The sequence below is a fragment of the Brachionichthys hirsutus genome, chromosome 12, assembly GCF_040956055.1.
Source record: "Brachionichthys hirsutus isolate HB-005 chromosome 12, CSIRO-AGI_Bhir_v1, whole genome shotgun sequence".
NCBI classification, from domain to species: domain Eukaryota; kingdom Metazoa; phylum Chordata; class Actinopteri; order Lophiiformes; family Brachionichthyidae; genus Brachionichthys; species Brachionichthys hirsutus.
This window is the reverse complement of record NC_090908.1, coordinates 9,735,846-9,753,840: the sequence shown is the minus strand read 5'-3', so window position 1 is coordinate 9,753,840 and position 17,995 is coordinate 9,735,846. Positions and strand designations below refer to the sequence as shown.

Below are 17,995 nucleotides of genomic sequence, written 5' to 3'. Positions count from 1 at the left end.
TATAATTAATGGAGGTGATTTTCTGCTGAATGTGCAAATTGACACTCAAAACATGCGCACCCAAGTTCAAGGCTCTGATCACAGGCCATTGATTGAGCAGCTAGTACAGACATGGGCAAACCACGGCCCGCGGGCCGTATACGGCCCGTTATGCTTTTCAATACGGCCCGCCGAACTTGTCCAATGACCAAAAAATTCAAAATCATAACTTTCATTTTGTCCCTGCAATACCCGTGTTTGACCAGCAGATGGCGCACTGACGATCGATGGCTTGTAGCGTATTGCTCTGCTTTTAGTCCCGCCCCCCGTCACAAGACCCTGAAACAGCACCGCAGGAGCTGCAGCTGGAACTGATCGATCGTCAGTCCGACTCCGCCTCAAAGGATACTTATCATTTAAGTCTCTTAACCTGAATGACTTCTATGTCTCACTTAACGAAGCAACGCTTCCAAACCTCCGGAGGACGGCACAGAATATGCTGTTGTTTGGCTCGACCTCCGTGTGTGAGCAGACGTTCAGCGTCATGATCAATAAATCCCGTTCTTTGAATGAAGTGCGCATTTATGCACAGCAGTGGAACAACAATGAGTGCAGCAGAAATGATTGAGATTTAGTATTTCGTGTTTTGATATGTTTTGAATGTTGAAAGTGATCATCTTTTTTCAATAAATGTTGATTTATTTACGCCTTCAAGTGAAATTTATTAAAAACAGACGCAATCACCAGGTTTGACAGATCACAGTGTCATTGCTATTTTAATCTATTTACATTTCTCCTCACACTGTTGTGCTATTTTAATCTATTTACATTTCTCCTCACACCGTTGTGCCAAAATATGTGTAAATGCTGCATCTTGCATATTCATTGAGACAAACGTACTACCTGGATAAAGGCTATTTTGCACATTTGAAAGACGCAGTCCTTCGTACACACTGTTAGTAAATCGGGTTGTACATCTATCTGTGTGTGTTTACTGTGCTATGAGGTTTGCACACTACACGCAGCGCTTTAGTATGTCTGGGCCAAACACTCATCCAAAAGCTCCTGGCCCGGCCCCTCTGTCAAAATTTCAAACCCAATGTGGCCCGCACGTCAAAAAGTTTGCCCACCCCTGAGCTAGTATGTGCCCTGCAGTTTAACACCACGTCAAACAAAAGATAAAGCAGTCCGTTGTGTAAAGTCACAATACTTGCATTTCTTTATTGGAAAAATAAGCAACCCCTGCCTCGTCTAGCTCCTCAGTCAGACACAGCCAGTCAGAACAGAATAAACCCATCCAAAGACACACAATGCAACTGGTGACAATGCCAAGTTTACATTTTTAAAAAAAAAAATTTTTGTAATCTCAATTTAAAGTTTACAAGGGTCATGACAAACTGACAAGGTTTCCAGACATACATCAATACTTTGAGTCCATTTGAGGGGAGGAAGAAAAACAATCTTTTTTTTTATTCATTCATCAATTCAGGGTCAAATAATAAAAATATGAAATTTACTTTCAGGACTTGTACCAATTGTACAAAATGTAAACCGGTGTATTTCTAACAAGCTATCAAGAACAAAGCAAGAAAAAATTATTTAAAAATTAATTTTGAACCAGAAACTCAATAGTTTAATCAAGCTGCACGTGAAAGAACGGTGTGACCTTCGTCCTTTGAGATTTCAGATGTAAAATAGGAACACCTGCAGACTGGCTGGTTGTGTCCAACAGCCACACTCGCTGTTAATGTTTCCTGCCTCTGCAGTAATTTAAGATGGTGGAATCCATGTTTAGTGTTCAAGAAGACACTGCATGAACACATTTCAAATACCAGACTATTTCAAACAAACAAACAAACAAACATTGACAATTGGATGGCATAAATCCTTTGTATTGTGAGACTACATTTTCACATGAGCGTTGGTCCTTGTGCTTTTATTTGAGTTCACTCTGTTCCTTCATCTTGGTCCACAACACGAGTCTCTTCATATGGGGGAGGGTGGGGGGGGCTCTGAGAGTCCCAAAGGGAGAATAAAAGGGGGGGGGGGAAGCTTTTTGTACAAGTCTGGGACACGCTGAGGTAACAGATGGTAATAAATTATTAGTTTTTTTTTTTTTTGTACATTTTGCAAGAATCATATCAATAATACAAACTGGTATCAAACATACACGATGCAACATTCAATGTTTTTTTTTTAGCCCCCCGCCCCCCATCAGTCTGTTGTTTCATCGATCAGTAATCAGTATCGTAATGTTTTCTGTTATTCTCTATCAACTCTGTGGTCCCTTTATCAGTAGGTGAAGGTTACTACTGTGTTCCACTTCAGCTGAGGATGATTTTCCCCTTTCGTGCTCAACTGAATTTGTATGGCATTCGATAAAGTTTTATTTTTTAATATATATACACACGCACACACACCCTACTAATTTCAAAACATAATTTGAATGATTCAAACTAAAGCCATCAAATCACTGGTCCAATCATTACCATGGGAACAGGCATTTGCAGGCACACCGGGCTACAATATCATTTGATTTGACCACGCCTTTGTGTAAATAGGAAAGTTTGTATATTGTATTAAAAGTGCAAAAATGTATTCCTTCCAGAAACTGTATTCATCCAGACAAAAAAAGAAAGACTACTTTAGTGCGTTAACAGTACAAGCCATTTCATCGGTTATTAAAATGTACATTCCTTCCTACCCCCCCCCCATTAAAAACATTATATGTCTTGTTGCTCGAGTGTTGAGTGTGTGTTAGCTGAACACAACTTTAAAAAAAGGACAGAAACACACCGTCTCCTTTTAGCTGTACTGATATTTATCCTTTTACAATGTTGTAAAGAGGTCCGCTTTCTTTCCAGCACAACTACACTTACTGCCACCTCCCTCGTGTTGCTCAAAGTACCTCAAGGACCAGATTTTATTCCACTACGCAACAAAGTAAATGAATAAACTGATCTGCTATCAAAAGGAGAAATGTGTCATTTGGATTTAGTGTTGAACCATCCCTGTGTGACCCGCCGCCTTCTTCCGAGAAGCTAGAATATCACCCCCATTAACTTATGCAACGTCGTTCTGCCATAGTCCTGAATACAGCGGTGTAGCCCCAAGAAAAAAATAAAGTGACATCATATTATTTTGGTTCGTGGGCCAGTGCAAATCTGCTTCTTCGGCCCGTTTCTCACGCGGCCCTTGTCTATTCTGATTTGATAAGGACCTCATACTGACCTGCAAAACAGCATTCAATGTGCCACCCAAAACTAATTATTAATACACAACATAGTTGCCATTTCTTTCTTTTTTCAGATACAAAAACATGGAAAGAAACTTGAATTCGTTAAGACTACAGATGTGAAATAATATCGGGGCTATTGTTCATACAGCACTGATGAGGACTTCATTCGTGATGGCGCTGACAGCGACCTAAAATAAGCAGAACTGTTATCAAATATGTGATTTAAGTGATATAATGTTAAGAGAATGGGAAAATAATCCATTTATAAGAGTGTCTGTCTGTCGACATGTAAGAGTTGGGATAAACCCGACATTAAAGTGTCACCACACACACCAACCAATCTTACTTTCCTTCACAATTACAATACCTAAACACAAACTCGCGACCAACGAGGTTTCCCAAAAGGTCACCCAATATCACATTTGATTTTGCTTTCTACAATTCATCTTTCCCTCCATTCCAGACTTTACAACCAGAGCATCACATGAAAACAATCACTGCTCCGTCCCTCTGGCACGGTTTGTCTCCATATCTGAAGAGCACATCCGTGTTTTTGCATCCAGCTCGCAGGAGTACGTGGATTAGAAAGGCGACGTCCACCAGGCACCCCGTTTGACTCCCGTTTCCTTCTCCCCCGTCTCGGAAAGACGGACGACATTAACGAAGTGTCCAAAGTCTGACCTCTTGTGCCGTATTTGATGTTGAATTCTACAGGGAGACTCGATCGGAACCAGTCCAGCGTCCTTTCAGATCTTTGTTGAATCCAAAACGTAGGAATTTAAAGATCATTTAAATGGGTCACAAATCAATGACGGCCAATAGCATAGCATTCTTTCCAAGGCATTGTGAAGTGTTGAAGGCGCATGAGAAACACCCACCCCACCCCCCCCTCGCTTTTGTGCTCCAGTGGTCACCCACTGCTGGGAGTTCCTTTGGGGACATCCAACAGTATGTGGGTGTGTGTGTTGGTGTGCGTTTGCTAAAAAGCGAGATGAGGGGCATCACAATATGGCACAGTGGAACCGATGGGAACTCGTTGAACGTTCTGCTCTCCATTTCATCTTCTTTTTCTTCTTCTGGTTTCGCTCTGGGACCTGTTGTCTGCGAGTCCGGGAGAAAGATAGTCAGGATCCAGGATCATCCACATCTGTACAGTCAATACGATGCTTTGTATTTACAAAGACACGAGAGCTAAGTCAATCCAGCAGCAACGCCTACAAATCAAAATTATATAAGGAGCTCGACACGCGAGTCATTCTAGATCATTTAGACAAGTGTAAAAAAGAGTAAACGGCTTTGGTCTCAACTGAAAGCGAGAGAGAGAGAGACCACGAGAGGGCAGTGTTGATTCATGAATAAAATGTATTGAGAGAGAGAGAGAGAGAGCGACCACGAGAGGGCAGTGTTGATTCATGAATAAAATGTATTGAGAGAGAGAGAAAGAGAGAGAGAGGACTTCCTTTAAATCAGATACAGACTGGAAATGAAAGCTCCCAGTAAAGCATTACTATCCAGAGCTGATTACAGCCGTATCTGTGAGTACTGTCACATTTCCACTTGATCGTTGCAAGAGGAGGCCTTAAAACAGAATACGATGGCATACAAAACATGACCGCAGACAAAATTCTTCTGAAATTACATGTGTGTCAAGACAGGAAATAGTTTCTATATATACTTCCCCACTTCTTTCTAAAAAACAAAAAACAAAAAAAACACTTTTGCCGCCCTGAGATACGTCTGCAACACAAACGTTAACATTTTTTTCTACAAATGAGGGAACTCGGAGTTACCTTATAACACGAACCAGCTCGTGAAAGGCTTTGTCCACATTCATGGGCGGATCCTTGGCACTGGTTTCTATATAAGTGATCTGAAGACACAACAAGAGGCGTTAATGCGTGATCCTAGAATAGCGTCACACAAACAGAATAAGAAAAAAGGCCAGACGAATGCTTTAGCCTCAATCTGCAGAGACCAAACAGTAAACGCTCAGAGACGTCTCTCTCCCCTTGGCCTGAAAGTTGACCTACTCACATTGTGCTTTGCAGCCATCTCTTGGCCCTGGTCAGAGGTGACTTTTCTAAGATGGACTAAATCCACTTTGTTTGCCACCAACACCATGGGAAAGGCCTCCCTGAAAGCAGCACAGGCAATCTCAGTTAATCCGATACAAATGAGCCACGCATGCCCAGCCCATTTGCAGCGGTTTGAATGCATGTCTAAGAGTCTCGGAGTCTAGAGAGAGGCCTGCTGGGTTTACGTTACACTTACAATAACGCGTTGTCTTGGGAAGTGTCAGATTTCTGCAACACTTACATCTTGTTGAAAATGATCACACAGCGGAGAAGCGCTATAGAAATAAAATAACGCTCAGTTTCAGCTTTTATTTTAGTTCCATCTCAAGATCGGTTTTATTAGCGTCCCTCAGTCACACTCAGTAAAAGCGTTCTCTTGTCTCGCAACTAACATTCACAGCTGGTTTGAAATGTGGAAAGAGAATGGGTTCTTTTTTTGGGGGGGGGGGGGGCTTTGAAACCTGATGGATGTTCTTCAAAATACAAAATATACTCAAATGTTTTAATCATATTGTGTTTGGCAAACAGGGGCCGTGTTGGAACATTTGAACCAGATTAAACACAATCAGATTGCAAAAATGTATTTCATTCATCAGGATTGCAATTAGATTAAAGTTCAAGATTACTTTCAAATGTTCTATCAAATCTAAAAAAATAAGACAATATTTTTTTTATTTTTTTTTTAATGGATATGAAAAAGCTGAATCTATTCAACCGTACAGTATTACTTTATGGGCTCTGGATGTCTTTGGAAAACTGGCATCAGTAAACAGGGTTTACCCTTCGGTACTAGTTTAATAAAGCCATCCAGAAACAACATTAGAAAGCGTGGCTTCAGAATAAAAGCATGCCGGTACCAGACTGGCCCGCCTGCAGAACAGTCCTGTCCTACCAAAACCTACCTGTCTTTGACCCGCAGTATGAGTTGATGGAACCGGTCGACGTGTTCAAAGCTGGCCTTGTCTGTCACGGAGAAGACAATGAGGAAGCCGTCGCCCGTCCTCATGTACTGCTCCCGCATCGCGCTGAACTCCTCTTGGCCGGCTGTGTCCAGCACTGTGAAGACGTATGGATGTAAACATATTCATGAACGGGTGATGCCGCCCCCCCCCCCATTTTAAAAACATGCTCAAATACACATACTGTCCTACACATGGGCTGACTGTATTATATATTAAAGTACTATTACAGATTTGACACCACATTCCCTGTCATACATAGAGTACAGACCTTCATATATATATATATATGACAAATCACTCAGTTCAAGTTTTACTGAACCAACTGAGTCACCAAAACAATAATGGGGAACTTAACAAGCATGCCGAGATCTATAGAAGAAGCTTCTGACCTCAAGTAATGTTGCTTTATTTTCAAATCTGAATTTGTCACTGAAAGCGGATTGGTGCAATTTCGAAAAGATTGTGAATGGTTTCATTTGTCTCCAAACACGTGGTCCAAAAAAAGATTATATTCAACAACCTGTGACAATTTTATTATCCTGAAAAAGAAAAGAAGCAGTGATGACCCCTGTGATCCAATGATTTCCTGGGTACAGCACTGGAACAACTTTTAGACCCTGGATAAAGTCATTAGTCATCAATACTTCAAAAAGAAATCTGAAATTGCATTTCGACTGAAACAGATTTTTTTTTTATTGGTTTGCTAAAAAGGTTCGATATGCTTCCAACATCAATTTAATACTTTGATGAATGAAGCTTTGAGGTAAAACAAAACTTCCCCCCCACAATCTTAGTAGCGTCTAAAAAGCCAATATTATATTCCAGGGAAGGCTGTTCCGTATTTGTCACAGTGTAGGAAACAGCGACCGCCGGAAAGCAGGTAAAGGCTAAAAAAGGACATTTAACGAATATAAAAGTTCAGTCATTGCTCAAAGATGGACATGTTAAATGGGAAAATGGAAATCAAACTACGTCTTCTTGCGATGATTTCACCTCACATGCACAGACACTTCTACTCACCATCCAGAATTGCCCACTGTCCATCTATCTCCGTGTGTTTAAGGTACGAGTCCTCTATCGTGGGATCGTAGTCTGGCACAAAGATCTTTTGGAAAAACTGGATGGTGAGGGCGCTCTTCCCGACGCCACCATCCCCCACCACCACCAGCTTGTACGTTGGCAGGTTGTCACTTGGCACGGCGCTGGTCGCCATAAGTGCTTCGGCGGAGGTGGCGAAGGCGGGAAGTCGTCTAGTTGATGGCTGACGAGACGCAGCGGGTGGAGATGAGGAGCTGGGAGAGAGAGAGAGAGAGAAAAGAGGAACTGACATTAGATGGGGGAGCGGACAGAGAGGGAGAACAAGGGAGGCCTTTGGTGCACTGGAAAGCTCAATGGACGTACCACTGCTGACATAACAGCGAGGAAGACCACACATTAAAAAGACAACACATTGGGACATCAGCGGCGAAGGAGCACTCAAATTGCTCCAACTCCATTTCTCTACGATGCATTTGTGCCGACTGGGGGGCTGTGGGCCAGCGCCACACGTCTACCTCTCATTCATCACTTTCAAAATACAGCTGTAATGTGCATGCTCTCAGGCTCAAGTTAGCCACTAATAGCAAGTTGCATTTACCCCCCCACCCCCCCTTCCCCCTGCATTAGACGGTTAGCATCATCTTCAAAACGAGATCCTTGCAGTACGAAAGCGCTACAGTTTTCATGCGACGGCGCTCTAAAACGGCAAACGAATGACCTTGATTCAAATAAGTTATCTTTGTAATAAGTTAGCAACGGTGGAGTAATCAATCAAACCATAGTTTTTGATGCACACGTAAGCATGGGAGTTGCTGTGGTTGCGTTTGGAACAGTGACGATTCCCTTAAGTGTGATGCACGCACAGAGTTCTGCGTTTGAGAGTTCGCAGCGTCAGTTCTCTCAGAGGCAGTAGAAGCGCGGGTACTAATATATAACTGAATACGCAAGGCTGTATGGGTGACGCAACACATATTCCTGCCAATGACGTGGTGGCGGTACCACATCAAGATCTGCTGCGATGCATCAGCAATAACAGAGCGGAAGTGTCCTTGTGAAAATGCATGTGAACAATGTTGGATTTCAAAGACTTGAAGAATAAACCGCTACGTATGCACAACGTAATGCTATTTACGAGAAAACTCCAAAGCGTACTAAGATGCCGACATTTCATGTGGGTCCCGCTTAACATTAAGAGTTTCCTACTTAAAAAAAAAAACCCACAAAATGCTTTTATTATGAAGTTTTCATTGTTATTTTTGGATGATATTCAAGTCTGTTTGCAGATATAAAATTAAGTACTTGGCATGTAGGCACATACGCTACCTACTGTGCTGCCAGATAAATATTCTGCGTCCATTTAGCTTGCCTTTCCTCAATAAATTGTTGTGGAAACTGACTAAGCAGGTTTTAGTACGTAATTGGGAAAAATGTCAAAAATGCCCTTTGTGGTCCAAAGTGGAAAAAGAACGGCCCCGGGTCCAGACAGACATGCTAGAAATATAGACTCCTGAGCTCAGCTAATTGCCTTAGCAGTTATCCACAGCTGCCTAAGACTTGATTTAACTTGGCCCAATCAGGATGTAACGCTCAAACGGCCATTGATGCTATTTCTAGCCTCAATGCTCCAGATACAAAAACCTTTTGAAATGCAAGGACATGAGCGAAGAAGAAGTTTTACACCTAGCAAACACTGATGTAAAACATTATTTAAAAGAAAATGATCATCTAACAGTACCGACTCGTCAGAGAGAAACATGAAAAAACACTGATTCAAACAGCACTAAGGCAACACCCTCACCACCCAACCCCTCCACCCCTCCCTCCTCCATCCAGGAGGAAGCAGCTGTCAGCTGGCTACAGGCCATCCGTTCCTGCCCGGCACAATAGAAGGAAGGAAGATGTTTCCTTCCTTTCCAAAAACCAACCAGCCAATCAAGTCTGTCACATTGGGCAAAGAATTTCCAAACCAAATTCCTGATCTTCAGTTAGTTGGAGGTCATAAAGGTCACAAAGTAGATTTGTCTGCAACTGTATATTTTCACAAAAGCTTTGCCTGTATTAGATTTTTAGGGATTTGCAGAAAACCAAAAACACAAACCCAACTCGTTTTTTGGCGTCTGGTCACATCCTTGTATGGCGTGCCACCTCCCAGTCTACTGAGCAGAGTGACACATCTTACTAGGATGGCACTAAGCATTCTGCGAAACTAAATCAAAGCTCAGTCATGTGACCACCGTGGCTGGTTATAGTGGTTACAGACTGTTATATTTCACCAGACACTGCAAAGGGTCCATTGCTATACCTCTACCTTTCCAGTACATTTTCACACCACCCTCCTACCATTTACTTCTGACTTGTGGATGTATAGAGCCATCATAATAAAGGATATGGCACAGATATGGACTCATTCCCTCTCCTACATACACGCAACGAAAAGAAACTTTCAGGCATGACAGCTAGGAGCAGGCAAAACTGAGTTATCAAAATGAAATCAGTAAAATATCTATAGAACAGCAATGTATGTAAATCATTATTGAGGTTTGCCTCATTTGAAGAGCTAATTTATACATTTCTGGCTAATGAGGAAATAGAATTAGCATCTCCATCCAATTTGACAGCGAGAGAACAGAAGAAGAAAATAGAGCAATGGCATTCCTTCACCCTTTAACGACTCCCCTTGTGGTTCGGAGACTTTATATTTTGTCTTTGTCATGATTCCATAAAGCTTTTCTGGGCTTTTGAAAAGTGGACTGTTGCAGCCTTTGGAAAGGATGTTCCCTCCTCACATGGGAACAAAGCAGCAGCATGTCTTGCAGAGCAGGAATCAGAAGTATGTACTGTTTTTTTTTTTTTTTTTTAACGACCCTGACATTCTGGAGTAAGAGGGTTTAAACCTTATTGACAGGTACATCGCTGGTTCTCATCAAGAAGACACCTTGGGTAAAAGCAAAAATCTGCTTAGGAGCCATCCCCATCCAAGAGCAGCAATAAACAGAGTGAAAAAACCAGCATCACCTCTCTATCATCACCCAAGACACCGTGTGAGACTCCGTGCGAGTGCTCTGCAGAACTCCTGTGTGTAACTTTAGTTTTTTCTTCTAACATTAGTTTTGCCATGTTCGAGATGTTTCTGCAGATCAGACTAGATTAGGCGCACGGCTTGAAGAAAATAACAGGAAGCGACAGCGGACAAAAGTCCAAAACGATAGTGAGCAAATGTTATCTTGATTTCACACAGGTCGTGTGGAGCTCCGGACTAGTAGCTTAAGTAACGATGATTTAACTGTACCCAAGTTGGATTTGAACCTGCGACCTTCTGCAACAACAAGCAACAGCGCTACTGCGCTGCCTTTCATTAGATCAAGCTTTTACTGAATGTGACACGAGCAAATCAAAACAAAGTCTTGCATCCAAGTACGACAGGGTCACACACAGACAGCGTATCCTTTACCAACCTGTTTATGATGAGAAGTCTCATCTCGTGGACACAACACCTTCACAGATCGTTTTTAATCACTTTGCGGTCCTATTGAGATCACAAAAGTGCCCCAAAGAAGCATTCATTTCCTCACACTGGATGAAGCAATGGCGCCGTAATGACGCTCCAGTGTGTTTTCAAGCAGAAAGGCACAGCGCTCCGAGAGGAAAACGGGCGTGACGCGCAGAACTGCGATGTCCGTGTCTAACGTGACATTTCAAATACGCATCAGGCAAGGCTTTGTAAAAGGTTAAGTAACGGGGCAAAAACAATCCTTATCCTTCCCTGCTGCCATGCCGGAATCTGTCTCCCCAGTTTGCAGACATTTCCATTTGTATTTTCATTATTCTCGCGAGTAGCGGCTTACTGCTATTAGTTGCGTATATTACATGGCTTCCAAACATCAACACTTGAATTGTCTGACAACTAAACCGTCCCTGAATCTGCACGGAGGTTGGAAATATGCATTTTTATAATGCCGTGGGGCAAAAGATGAGGAAAAGGTTGCCTAGATTTCAAACTGCATCACAACTTGTTTTTGTTGGCTAATGTTGTAACAAAAATAGATGTTTTTTGGGATGTATTTATATGTTCATACTTGAAGTCACAGAGAACTTTAACCTGTTTAAAGCCTTTTTTTTTTACAGTGAGAGTTTCACCTGGGCCAGCCGCGTCGCCGTCTGTACACAAACTACAACATGTGAAGGTCTCATATCAATCCTCATTAGATAGTGCCCAGGTGGGGAAACTCACCACCCACCAGTCTCCCAGAGGGACTTGGTTTTCTTATATGCGATGGTTAAAGGAAACCGTGAAACTCCTTAAACATCACAATCAACACGATCAGTATCAGGGTTTATGGAATTCTGATGGAAGCATGAAAGAGGGGTTTGTACCCAGAACGGCCCAATCATCTGGTGATTTCACTTTGCTATTAATAAAGTGTGTGTGCGTGTGTGTGTGCGTGTGTGTGTGCGTAATGACTGGTGCTTCTGAGTGATCTCATCCTATGATTTGATCCATGAAGAATCTCTCTGTTCTTTGTGTCCAGCGGGTTGAATGTACACAATGTGTGCTATTGGTATATACAGACGTGTACATGTGTATATATATATACATACCGTACGAACACGCACACATTAGCAGGAGTGCCCCTGAATGACGGCTCTTTCGGTTTCCTCATCTTTCTCTTTTGAGTTTATAGCAAAAGGGGAATTTCCGCAAATGAAAAAGCAAAAAAACAACCCTAGTGGCTAACAGTGTGAGCTAATAAGAGCCAACGTTCCTGAGTCGTTCGATCTGGTGGCATTTAGCTAAGGCTACAGTGAACTTGTGCATTTACTGAGAGTTGTTTGGTTTTTACATGAACCGTGTACGTGCTACGGCTCCACTGTCCAGAAACACAGACGAGCGCGTCTCTGTCAACCGGGGGGGGGACGGGACGACGACTTACCGATGGGCGCTTTGCTGTCCGTGAACACAAAGAAAACGTCCTCCTCACACCGACATTTTCCTCCACATCGCTCTCTTTCTCGGCTTCAAGCCGCCGCCGCCCTTCAGCCGCAGACGGGAGGGTGCGAGTCTCCGCATCTGAGAAACAATACGTTGACTACTAGCTTGTCTTTGTATTGCAACAGCTGATGCTATAAATAGAAAAGCCCCAAAAGGGGGGTGAACGCTGTGTTTGTGAAAGTAGCAAAGCGTTCAATTCGGGTTCTCAGTTTGTTGGAACATGCGGGGTTAATAGCTGGAATAATATTTATGTTTTCTTTCTTCTTTTATACTGCAATTATTGAGTTACCTTTATTTAATTTGACGAAGTAATAAAAGTGATCCCCCTTTCAGTGAAATGGACTGTTCTATGCACGAGCAGACTTCTTTAAAGGGATAGTCCTTTCAAATTGGCTGTACCAAATTTAAAAGGAGTCATCTGGTTTAATTATATTAGATTAGCTTGGTGTATATATATGTGTGTGTGCGTGTGTGCGTGTGCGTGTGTGTGTGCGCGTGTGTGTGTGTTGAATTTTTATCTGGCAGGATACTTCACATATTCCAATTACTATGTTGATACAGCTTAAACAAAATATGAATCATATTGTAGTATTATTATGTATGATAATTGCATAGGAAATCAAGCAGTTTATTAAATAGTTCACTTTTTTTGGCCTATATATAAAAAATAAGATCATCAGGTTTTCACAAAAAACCCCAAAAGTTCACAGAATCATCTTAAAAATATCTCTCTCATCCTTTCAATATCTGTGTGATATAATTATTGCTTAAGTATTGTCTGATCATGAAACAACATCTTCACATTATACAATCCAGTTATGACTTAAGTAACACTTGAAAATGGGACAAAGTCTCATCATTGTATAATTCTGTGATATAATTATTATTTATTCGTTACATATGAAATCATTTTGTTACAAAATCAAATCTAAAACCTATCAGTTTAGTATCATGAAACCATAAAACTTTATGCCATTAGAACAATTTTGATGATTTATGATTATTTCTTACATATTGTATTGTATTGTATTGTAATCTAAATTTAATCTTCATTTTTAATTTCATTTGCTGAACCTGAACGACATCTTGTGACATTTCAAATGTGAAATACAACATAATATAAAAATCAATTACACAAAAGGACACACAGTATTAATAATTGTGCATACCGTAAATGCCTTCTTGGTGTTCAAGAATGAAGAGCATTGTCTCCTTGAGGTTAGTTGGATAACCAGACAGGCATCTGATCAAGAGAAAAGGAGCTGTGTATTCCGTAGATCTGTGCTTGGGGAAGAAGAAGAGCACCCGTGCACATTTATTTTTTTCACAGATTGTAAATAGATTATCTGTCTTCTGAGTAAATACTTTTCTTATTTAAAAAATATATTCAGTCACCGATTGATAGTTAATTTTAATACATACATACATTTTTGCATCTCTCATTTGTAAAATCTTTTGTGTCAACATTTGGATTACACTTCAAATAACAGGTGAAGTGCACAAAAAATACCACAACAATATAGGAGTAACTGTTTATCCGCAGTAATTAGGTTAAAGGTCAGGAGGCACAAATGTACACATTTGTACAAGTTCAGAATGTATTTGGAAATAAAGCAACATTCTTCTGACAGAGCATAACACTATCGTCACTGTAAAGACAAGGGTTGTATCAGATTACTTTGAAATATCGGAATAGGATTTGCATGTTTGTTTTTCTACTGAGTTATCTCAATGCTGTTTGATTAGCTTTGGATGACTTCAATAATCAAACACTGAAACATTTGCCTCACCCTAAGCATGCTTGCTTAAGCATGACACATTTAGTGTGTTCTTACAAGTGACATTCTGTTTCTCTTATCTCGTATATTTCCGTGTTTTGGTTTCTCCAATACGCCTAAAGCTTAACTGTGTTCTACCGAAGGCTGTATTGATTTCGGCTTTGGACAACTTGTAGGAAGCAATCAAAAGGTGGTGCATTGATTGACTGGGTTAATGATTTATTCATTCATTGAGAGATCACTCAGCAGGATTGGAAAGCAAGTTTTTCGGGATCTTGTGAAATGATTGCTTTGTTGTGGCTGTCACATGCTGCTTTATTTTGTCAGATGCTGCTGCTGATGTTTGGACGACCTGGTTGCATGGAAAGAGCCTTTTCTAATGATGACCCTGCAACCGTAGCCGCAGGAAAACAAATGTGCATGACCACAGTTACACTACGATGTGTATTTTAGCCTCAGTGAAATATTTTGGAGCACTTGTTCACCTTATGATGTTGTTGTTTTTTTCTTAACATACACAAAAAAGGCACTGCTTCCAGCAGGTTGAAATGCGTAATGCTTCCAGTCTATTGCAGGTGTTCACAACTTGTGAATATCATGGAATCTGATGCATGTGTTTTTCATTGAATTCGAATGCCGTTTTTTGGCAGGTGTAGCAGCCAAATCAAGTGTGAAACTTTATTGTAAAAGATAAATTTGGATTTTGAAGAGTATATAATTATAGGTGAATGAAAATTGCCTTGAAATGACTGATTCTCTTTTTTTTATTTTCACACATACACATGCACAGTGACATACACTTCTATCACATCTTGCCTGTTTCCATGGTGACAGTAGTGAGCTGCTTCTTTCCACTAGGATCAGAGCGCCCGTCTTGATCACATTGCATATGCACTTGCGCATGCATGAAGCATATACACTACAAAGGGAAGAATTTCCCAGCCTTACATAACATTCTGTAATGCAACGACGATATGATACTGTCCTATATATTGTAAGACGTCTCACTACATGTACATGGTCGAATAAATTACAAATGGTCCCACAGTTGTTACATAGACAACTATAAACATATAATTACTTTCTGATTAGTTTATTTTTGAAACTATTCTTATTCAAACTGTGCAGATTGACGCACGCTGTATGTTACATTGTGCATTATGTGGAAACACACTGAACCTAACAACATGTTTTTGTGCCTATCCCTAGCCATTGATTTACAATATCAGTGTAAACAGTAGTAAAAAGAAGTTTGCTCATTTATATCATCATTTATTGCATAAAAATGTATTTCATATGAAATATCTACCAGTAGTTAAAAGTCCCTTTTGGGAATTAATTAAATATTATAACATCTATTAGAAATTTCCTTGCGTCCGTTATGTTTCTAAAAGACAAAGGGGAAGTATTTGTGTCAAAAATAGAAATCGCAGGTATTTGGATTGTCGATGAAATACAATTTGAGCAGTATTGTTAGCACAGTGCATACTCTATGAAGAAAGCACTATCCACCCTTCGCTCTTAAATACACTTAAATTTCAGATTTTAGCAGCTTCCTCTGCTTTTGTCCAGAGCGCTAAAGAAAGGGAAAAGACCACATACATGTGTGACACTCAGAAAACAAAGCCTTGCTCCATGTTAGTCTGAGGTTCTATAAGGGCAGTAGTCTTTGTGGCCATACATTGTAGCATTAATAAAATCAGTGAACATGCAGTATTGGTTGATAAAGTGTAATTTCTATTACAACATGATGTTGGTGTGCTTTATGTTTTATTTTATTTTAAAATCCTTTGAGAGCTTACTTTATATACAGTAATAAAAAAAAGTTACAACAAAAATACAATACACATTTTTTGTGTGTGCTCTGTTTCTCCATGCAAAATCGCTAATTATATTATATTAAATTAGTAATAATTCCCCCCCATGATTTTACAGTCATAAAAACACTAAATTTGACTAAAAGATCGAGACGAGAGAATCTGGTGAAAGCTCTGCGCACAAGGGACAAGGTTGAAAACAACCCTCACATTATTTCATGTTGCTCATAATAGTAATATTAATTTAAACGCCGATAAACCTCGACGGTCTGGAATGAATAAAATCTACAAGACGAACGCCAAAATATCTAAATATGCCCCTCAGCCTAAATGACGTAAACTGCCGTAAAACAAGAAGTTACAAAGGACTGTCGTAAAATTGTAGACTGCTTTACGTCCGCTGGAGTTGTCCTTGTTAAACATGTGAGACAAAGATGTTTCCTCTCTTTTTTTAGTGCATTTTGTGTTCGCATTCGTGAAACTAAAGCTAATGTTTTAGTTAGCCTTTACTAGTTTAGCCAGTTAGCTAATGTGTAGCACCACACTGCCGGTGCAGCGCTTAAATGCGCTGTTGGTGCATATTGCTGTCGTGAAACGCCGAAGGTACCGGAATCGGAAAACTCCGTCCTCATTCGGTTTTATGCAAGGACTGAACTTTACCTGTCGTCTCGTGAGGCTCCCACTGAAATAACGTGCTTTCGTTTTAATTATTATTTCAATAGGAAAAGTTAGTGTTAGCCTTCCTTCCTCCCAGATGAAGCTACTCCTAACGTGACCTTTAGGTCTGTCATTAAACCATCGGCGTTCTGTTCTCCTCCTTTCCAGATGTCACTTCCTGAAATCTGCAGCACTCGATGGCCTCCCGCTTCCTCAAATTATCCGTGCTTCTTCGGAAGTATCGAACTCCCCTGCTAATTGCAAGCTGTGGTGGATTCTTTGCTGCCAACTTGCTCTACGATGCTTTCCCCGGCGCGATATTCCGTCCGGTCCATCAGGCCTGGTACCGAGGAGAACCGGCCAAGCTGCCTAAGGAGCTGGACGAGGTTTTCCTGCAGGTAGTACGAGTAACAAACGCACACATACTGTTCTCCTTAAGTACATTTGATAGCCAAGTATTGCACTGAAGTACCGATCAGCATTATATTTGAGCAATCGTGGCACCATTTGCATCAAAACGCTTCATACGGCGGTTTAATTAAGAAAAATAGCAAAGAGAAATATAACAGACTTTTTACACAATGATCAGAGAGAAGGAAAAAATATCTAATTTCAATGTTTGTTCAATTCTTGTCATTTCTAGGTGATGAAAGAATACGGCATCGGCTCATCTAAGAATTTCACGGCCTTCGCCTCGTACGGCTTCTGCCCGGTCGCCGCCGGCGTCCCCCGGCTTCCTGCGGGGGCTCAAATCGGTATCCCGATGAACTTCAACAGCACGGCCGACAACAAAAGCGCCATCATCAAACGCCAAGTCCTCATCGACGGCAAAGCGGTGGACTGGAGCAGCGATTCCGGCTCCGCTCTGAAGGAGTCGCTGGTGTTCTCCCACGATGCGCAGAGGTTCGCCATCGCTCGAGAAGTGGCCCGCGTGCAGTCCGGCGGGCCGGTTCTGACCGCTGCCGTCGGCCCGTTCTGTCTCGCCGGGACTTGGGCGTACGGCGCGGCGCTGAGGCGGGTGTTTCTGCGCCGCGCCGGGCCCGCGCTGTTTCGGGGGATGGCAAACGTTGCGGCGCTGGGGCTCGGCGCCGTGTCTTACCTCGTCGCCTCGGACGCCGTCGGCCAGTGGGTCGACCTCAGCTCAGACATGCGGGCGGCAGGATTATCTCTGGATTATGCCAAAGGAGGTGTAGAATTTTACGATAAGATTCTGGCCAGAAACAAGACACTGCGATCGCTGATGGGGCGGAAGGGAGCGGATGTTTTTACTCCCAGTGGGAATTTGTTTCCTGCAAACCTCATTCAGAAGAAGCACGCGCCATACACATCCAGGCGGGAAGAAATCCTCACTCTGCTGGGAAAACAGAGTTTGAAAAATGTCAGCACCTCCAAATAAACCTCCGAATTTTGTGCCCCTGCAGCATATTTTTATTCTTCTTGTTTTAATTACATTATCAATCT

The 17,995-nt window shown here is 41.5% G+C and overlaps 2 protein-coding genes across 2 annotated transcripts; one reads left to right on the top strand and one right to left on the bottom strand.

Annotated features, from left to right (window-relative positions):
- Positions 1–4,218: 4,218 nt before the first annotated feature.
- mrasa (muscle RAS oncogene homolog a) lies at positions 4,219–7,494 on the bottom strand. Its single transcript, XM_068746718.1, has 5 exons — positions 7,275–7,494; positions 6,195–6,348; positions 5,252–5,351; positions 5,008–5,087; positions 4,219–4,318 (listed from the first exon to the last, which is right to left on the bottom strand). The coding sequence occupies exons 1-5, from the start codon at positions 7,465–7,467 to the stop codon at positions 4,219–4,221; spliced, it is 627 nt and encodes a 208-aa protein (XP_068602819.1). The 5' UTR covers positions 7,468–7,494.
- Positions 7,495–16,731: 9,237 nt separating this feature from the next.
- Positions 16,732–17,930, top strand: tmem177 (transmembrane protein 177). The gene is made up of 2 exons (XM_068746553.1): positions 16,732–16,932; positions 17,178–17,930. Exons 1-2 carry the CDS (start codon positions 16,732–16,734, stop codon positions 17,928–17,930), a joined length of 954 nt encoding a protein of 317 aa, XP_068602654.1.
- Positions 17,931–17,995: the final 65 nt, after the last annotated feature.